The sequence below is a fragment of the Fonsecaea nubica genome (genome assembly GCF_001646965.1).
Source record: "Fonsecaea nubica strain CBS 269.64 chromosome Unknown Scaff126, whole genome shotgun sequence".
NCBI classification, from domain to species: domain Eukaryota; kingdom Fungi; phylum Ascomycota; class Eurotiomycetes; order Chaetothyriales; family Herpotrichiellaceae; genus Fonsecaea; species Fonsecaea nubica.
This window is the reverse complement of record NW_019173799.1, coordinates 69,786-76,558: the sequence shown is the minus strand read 5'-3', so window position 1 is coordinate 76,558 and position 6,773 is coordinate 69,786. Positions and strand designations below refer to the sequence as shown.

Genomic DNA, 6,773 nt, shown 5'->3' with positions numbered 1-6,773 from the left:
GTTTGATTTTTTTTTTTTTTTTGGAGCCGGATGATTTATTTACCTGCCTCAGTGGGAGGTAGAAACACGTCAATACAGAGAGGTACCTCTGTACTCTATGAAGAACTAGACATATACACGTCCTCGGTACTATTGATGGCGTGGCAAGACTGTCTTTCTGTCTTTCTATCTGTATATACCAAGTAGAGTCGATATAAGATAGTTGGCGTAGGGTGATGGCTGCACAAATACAAGATAAACACCCATTGCATAGAATCCCATTAGAAGAGGTATTGTGACACTTCAATCTATATACATGTTCCCTATCATGTGCGAAACCATGGCTCTGCTCTATCCAGTCGAGCCTGCAGGTATTGGTCTCGCCAGGATATGTATATCCAGATCTCTGGAGAGATGTATTTCCAATCTCGGGCGCAGATTGCGCACTCGCTCGAGTAACGCCATTTCCAAACTCCTGAATATCCATTTCGCCTCCCAAACCGTTCAATTGGTGATTTATTCAATTGTTCATTCCATGTCTCGACGTGGAAGGCGCTCCAAAGATGAAACCAATGTTTGGACGTTTCGTTGGGTATATGCGTGAGCTTGCTGTCATTGTCCCCTTTTAAACAATGCCAAGTTCTCAAAAATTGTAGTCGCTTTTTTGGCCATATCGTTCCCCTATTCGTGGCCTTCATAGATAGCTCACGCACATCGTAGCAATGCCCACGGCGAGAAGAGCAAGCGTCCCTGCCTGGACAACGCGGCGCGCGTCGTTGGCAAACGTCGGTGATGGTGCCTTCTTCTGCTCATTTTCGAGAGGTACAGCATCCACGTGGATAGTAATGGGAATGTCAATTTCTTCGTCCAGCGTATTAGCAAGTCCCTCTTCGCTCACAGTCGGTTTCTCGACCTTCCCCTTGGGCAATAGCTCAATCCACTCTTTGCCCACGCTCTTGAGTTTCTCCGTCCATGATTCCGTCTCTTCCACAAGACCATTGGCGTTTGCACTGCCGTCTTTTACGGATTTGTCCTCTGCCAAGGGTGCCTGGGTTGGTAGGCTTCTCTTAGTCCTTACCTGTCCGACGGTGCCCGAGATGGTTCCCAATCCAATTGTTCCTGCAACTGGACTGGGCCATTGATCTGGAATCGGTACAAAGGTCTGTGTATAAACTACGGGCACTTGCGTGAAATCACCCGGTGCCACTTCTTTCTCGATGTAGTAGGTTGTGATCGGACTTATTTGACTGAAAGTTGGAGCGGCGGCGGCACCTTGGCCTGTGACCTGCCGGACTTTCAGTTCAGGCACTGCGTTGGCATCTAGACCGAGGGGAAGAATTCGGTATTCGTTCTCGAGAGGGGTTGGAGTAGGTGTGACCGCCGCGGATGCAGGATAAGGGGTGTTGGCAACAGGGTCGAGCGTTGCGACAGGAATCCAGCGAGCCGTGTCGAGGTTGGCGGGCACTGGTTGCAAGGCGTTATTGTCTATGGGTGGGTGGATATCCAGGGGAACGAAGGCGTAGGAGGTGCTGTAGATGAGGGAAGAGAGGAGAAGTGTCGTGACGGTCTTGGGCGACATTGTGCTGGTTGCGGCTACAGTGTGGTCTGTTGCAGAGGTGAGTGAAGGCCGAGTTGGAAGTTACATCCACTGCGCATGCGAGTATGTCGGTTCAAGGCATGCCCCGTTTCTGGACGATCGCAGGATTTGACAGATTGCGAAAGGTGTTCTCGTCAGATGGTCAAAGTAGGAGGAACGCAGAGTTCAAGTCCCTCGAGGCCTAACTTCGGGCAACGGAATCTCAATGTCGCGGTCCCGACTAGGGGTTGGCTGACATCGAAGCAAAGCCTCAGTAGTGGTCGCGGATGGTCACTGGGAGCCGTACTGCGGGTGCGGACAATCGGGTTGGGGGCGAACAGCTGCTGAGGGCCCAATAACCAAACGAGAGGCAGCAGCTGTGGGTGAGGGACCCTGTGAGTAGTACGAGGCAATGGGATTATGAACGAGAGAGGCGTGCAGAACTCAAGTAAGGGAGGGCTGATACAGAAACAAAGCGGTGCTGACGCGTGGCAGGGATGCCGAGCAATCAAGAAAAGTAACAGATTCGGACTCAGCCACACTAGCCTGATTGGGTCTCCTGGGATACCTGCCGGTCATAAGCCAATCGAAGCTGCAGCTGCCGCCGGAAGAGGTGATTATCCACTAGACACTTCACTAAGCCATATATAGACTAGCACATTTAAATCACCCCGTTACCTCAGCCCGTCACAAGCAAGTTTGAGTACTGTACGAGGTACCTCGTACTCTATAGCTTGACCAGCATTCGCTGGGACGTCTCAGACTCTTCAAAGATTTTATTGTCGGCGAGCGATACACACATATTAGCTGCAAGCTGGGGATACAAATCCAACGGTCCATCCCATTGAGCCCATGATCACAACCAGCAGTGCCAATGCAACAGCCACGCTGCTAGCACCATAGGTCCAAGCATGTCTTCGACGAAGCCCTTGGAGTTCAGCAACCCACGTACTGACTGTCGTCAAGCACCCACAAAACCCTTCCATAATCCCTTGAAGCACAGCACAGGCGTTTGATCCGGACGCAGCGATGGTTTTGGAATGTTGCAAATCAAAGGCCATACCGAGCACCGCCGTCCCCAAGATATTGACGGCGAATGTGCCCAGCGGAAAAGACGGTGCAATAGCGTTCATGTGTTTAGACGCGTAGAAGCGAAGAAGGCAACCGAGCGGTGCGAACACAAGGGGAAACACCGCACGGAACCTCCAGTGTATGTCGTTCCCAGGTGGCCAAATGGCCAAAAAGACTGCTCCAAGCCAACAGCCAAACCCGAGAATGACAGCCATGGGGTCCAAGACTTTACGACAGAATCTGAATGGTAGTGTCGGTGTGACCGGTTGTAGTGCCAGCGCCAGCTGTGCACCTACCATCAACCCTGCTAAAGAGATGGCCGGATGGACGATCAAAATAGCAAGGAGAGCCAGGAATGAAAAGCCACCATTCCTATGCGCGACCACCGGATCCACGTGGTAGGGCAAGGTCGGCGAAGGCGGCTCCAGGTCATTCGTCAAGGCCAAAAAACAGTCGCGGATAAAAGAAGAAAAGGACGTGAATGAACCACAGAAACCCGTAGCGAGGCCGATGTAGAGTGGGATCGTCTTTTTGACCTTGGCATGGTCCGATGCTGGTGCTCTGCTTGATCCCCATTCTTCGCGAAACAGTTGACGGTCTTCCGCCAGGAAGCCAAGGAAGAACGAGCCTCCAAGGTTGGCCCAGAGCACCCGACTCGGGACAGGCGAATTTGGATATAGTGTAATCGCTTCAACCCCGAGTCGTGCCAATGTTCCAAAGAGCGAGAACAAGACCAACCACGAGATTATGTATATCTCTGTCGCGAGGTGCGAAGGCGTGGACTCTAGGTCTTTGGTTTCGTCCTCGAGCTCTTCCCCCTCTTGTTGCGCCTCCTCGAGACTCTTGCGACGAGCTCGACTCTCTCCATCGACATGTTTTTCGCCTGAGGCAAGAGGTTCAGGTGCCGCCAATTCTCCGAGCGCGTCTGTCCGATCTCTCGAATAGTGTCGACTTAGTCGGCGTTCAACGTCTTCTAGCGAAGGACGACTAAGGTCTTCTGGCTGCGCTGGGGGTGGAACAGCCATTTCAGTCAACTCCTCCTCGTCACTTCCCCTTCTCTGTCTCTCTTCTGCCCTTGCCCCATCGTGGTCGTGCATTTTCGTCGCCGCGGACCGTAGACAAAGGCCCTCTCGTGTCTCTCAAAGGGTTGGTTCTTTGGAGGGGTGCTGTCAGTCGATCGTGACACTCTCGACAGAAATCGGTCATAGAAGAGTCGGAAGCTGAGGGTGGGCGCAGGTACCTCGAGTATGCCTGCATCAACAGGAGAATCATGACACAGGCGGATTGGGAAAGGTTGGGGGAATCATCGCGTCCATGCTCCTCCCAGTCAGTGATGAGAGAAGGGAAATGTTTGGGCGCAGCGGAGTAAATGCGGAATCGAGAGCAAATTGCCGTGTGAACCGGAAAGCGTCGCACTCAATGCCATGACGCGCTTTACCAGCATCAGCATCAGCATCAGAGTCTGCTGTGCTTGCGCACTCAGCTGTCCCCCTACCAATTGGGTACCTTGGCTTCACTGTGTATTCGAATGCAGCTGACTGGGCTAACCAAGCCTCTTCCACGGCCCTAGAATTATTAACTGCGTGACTGGTCTCCGCCGAGTGTTATCGAGGCTGACAAGAATGGAGATCGGAATCCGCCGTGGGACGCTCACCATTGACGCAGAGCACATGCCCCTCCCTTTCATGCACTTCCCCACCAACTGACAGCATGCACTGGTACAGCTCTGCCTGCAATCACCAAACGAGAGATGATAACACAAAAGAAACGCGGCCATTGTTACATTCTACTCCAAATTCTTTTGTCTAGCTACAAGTTATCGTCGCATTAATAGTACCTTTCTATGCTGGCGCTTCTATCCTTCTCATACCCTCTTATCACAGTTCTGTCTTTCCTGTAGATATGGCGTCGTCTCTCCCTCCCAATATCCACGTTTCTAAACACCCTTGTCTTCGCGCAAAGCTCAGCCAGCTGAGATCCAAGAGTACCAATGCTCGCGAGACAAAGAGCCTAATCCATGAGATTACCTTGTTGTTGGGGACCGAGGCGCTTGGGCAACTCGACATTGAATCGACTGGAACAGTGAGTCCGTCTTCAGTGTCGTTTGGGGCATTCGCGCTGATCGAGATCCAGACTGACTCGTGGTTTGATGTAGGCTGAGACCCCCATAGGATATGAGTATCCCTATGAGGCCATAAACTGCTCCAAACTCACCGTTGTCCCCATTCTGAGAAGCGGACTCGGTATGGTTGAAGGTGTGTGTTGGCCGATCTCCATGAAATGTCTCTCCGGAAACTGATACACGGCGCAGCAATACAAACTCTCCTGCCTGACTCTGTTTCGGTCCACCATCTCGGCCTCTTCCGCGAAAAGATGACTCTGCAACCCGTCGAATACTACAACAACCTGCCTCAATCCCCGGAGTCAGTAGCGAAACTTGCCATTGTCGTCGACCCCGTCTGCGCCACAGGTGCGACAGCATGTGCCGCGATCCAGATCCTGAGGGATTGGGGCGTTGAGAAGATCATCTTCTTGTGTGTTTTGGGGGCCCTCCCGGGTATAGAAAGAGCCTCTGCGGAATGGCCAGAAGGCACACAAGTATGGGCGGGTGGCATAGACGATGCCCTGACTGATAAAGGCATGATAAAACCGGGTCTCGGGGACGTTGGCGATCGTCTTTTCCTGACCCTAGGGAAATAGCGGCAAGACAGTAGGGTCGACTGACGAGCTGATGGATTTGTTGACAGCGGGAAAGCTCTCGCTGTCTTTGGAGTTATTGGGTTCCGCTGGTGGCCATCTTACCGTCAGCCTCTTAGATGGCTGCTAGGGAATATAGGACCACCCTGTCACTTGAGGCACATGAGCGCTTGATGTCCAAACACTCGTTCGACTGTCCCTTCATCTTTCAGAAGTCTTCCAAGCCATCTTTTTGCGCCATCGACCTCCTTAGCACCGAATTTGACTAGGACGAAGCCCCTCGTCTTTGCCGCAGTCCATAGGATACCGTCTTGTTTTTCCTGTTGTTCAGCCTTGTCAGCCCCTGTCGCCTGTTCTGTGCTTTCGTTTGGCGTCCAGTTTTTGGCTCCGATGCGAGGCTGGCTTGTGAATTTCTGTATGAAGAACTCCCCGAGTTTGTTGAAGACATGGCCGTAAATGATCAACGTTCCAAATATACCCATGTTGTTCGACTTGTCCAACAATCCCGTGCCTCCAAGCCCATCCTCATAGAGCATAACGGCATCGCGAAGCAGGAGTCTTCCTTTTGACTGCTCATCGAATTCCCTGACCTCATTCCTGCCTTTCCAGCTCCATAGTGTCCAGCTCTCGCCCCTTGCGCGACGGCCTTCACTGACCCAGTCCAGCATCAACAAACTGCTGGTGGCGTCAGGCTGCACATAAAATGTCTGCTTCTGCTCGTAGACGCTCTCCGCGAACGGCTGAGTCGGATCTGGCAAATAGCACAAGGAAGCATGAGATCCGATCCTGACGTCGAGGGTTTGTCGGCTGACGACGGACCTCTGAGGAGACTTGAAGATCTTGGTACTTCCTTGCGTGACGAGGACAAGCCTCGTGGCATCTTGCAGGTCGACTTTGAGGGCAATCTGGTCACCACCAACCAACCCGCCTCCATAGGTGAGCAGGAAGACGACCGTCACGTGCTTTCCTTCGCTCGAATGGTGAGGATCAGGAGCGACGAGTTTGAGAGGGTATTGGTATGCACATCTCGAGAGAACTTGCCTCTCTGGCGGGAGGAGGGCTAGAAGGATTTCGCCGCTTCCTGCTACGGACGACGAGGTAGCGAATGGTGAACTCGGCAGAGCCATATCTCGCACACCCAACAACCAAAATGAGAAGAATTGACTGACTAGTCCAGTCTTTGTATCATACTGTGACACCGTTCCTGGAGACTCTCAATGCCGATCAGCGTTAGGAAAACCCTGCCTGAATGTTCAGGGTGCAGTCAGTGGTTGATTAGCTGCGTCTTCCAGGGAGGAATTAAAGGTGTTGACCGCATCGCAAACATCTTTGCCAGTTGTGTGAGGTCCTGGTACATGTACCGAGTAGAGAATGCCCCGGAGAGTAATAGTTTGGCGGGTCTGTGCATGCAGAGGCTGTCACTGGTATCAGGCTTAACTAATCTCGTGGT

The 6,773-nt window shown here is 52.4% G+C and overlaps 4 protein-coding genes across 4 annotated transcripts; 1 reads left to right on the top strand and 3 right to left on the bottom strand.

Moving 5' to 3' along the window:
- Nucleotides 1-673: 673 nt before the first annotated feature.
- AYO20_10939 (hypothetical protein) lies at nt 674-1,558 on the bottom strand (the record flags this gene model as incomplete). Its single annotated transcript, XM_022649195.1, has 1 exon — nt 674-1,558. One exon carries the CDS (start codon nt 1,556-1,558, stop codon nt 674-676), a length of 885 nt encoding a protein of 294 aa, XP_022494859.1.
- An 800-nt stretch (nt 1,559-2,358) lies between these two features.
- On the bottom strand, nt 2,359-3,651 carry AYO20_10938 (hypothetical protein; the record flags this gene model as incomplete). The annotated part of the gene is made up of 1 exon (XM_022649194.1): nt 2,359-3,651. The coding sequence occupies one exon, from the start codon at nt 3,649-3,651 to the stop codon at nt 2,359-2,361; it is 1,293 nt and encodes a 430-aa protein (XP_022494858.1).
- Nucleotides 3,652-4,528: 877 nt separating this feature from the next.
- Nucleotides 4,529-5,326, top strand: AYO20_10937 (uracil phosphoribosyltransferase, variant; the record flags this gene model as incomplete). The annotated part of the gene is made up of 3 exons (XM_022649193.1): nt 4,529-4,708; nt 4,782-4,881; nt 4,938-5,326. The coding sequence occupies 3 exons, from the start codon at nt 4,529-4,531 to the stop codon at nt 5,324-5,326; spliced, it is 669 nt and encodes a 222-aa protein (XP_022494857.1).
- A 146-nt stretch (nt 5,327-5,472) lies between these two features.
- Nucleotides 5,473-6,450, bottom strand: AYO20_10936 (hypothetical protein; the record flags this gene model as incomplete). Its single annotated transcript, XM_022649192.1, has 1 exon — nt 5,473-6,450. One exon carries the CDS (start codon nt 6,448-6,450, stop codon nt 5,473-5,475), a length of 978 nt encoding a protein of 325 aa, XP_022494856.1.
- Nucleotides 6,451-6,773: the final 323 nt, after the last annotated feature.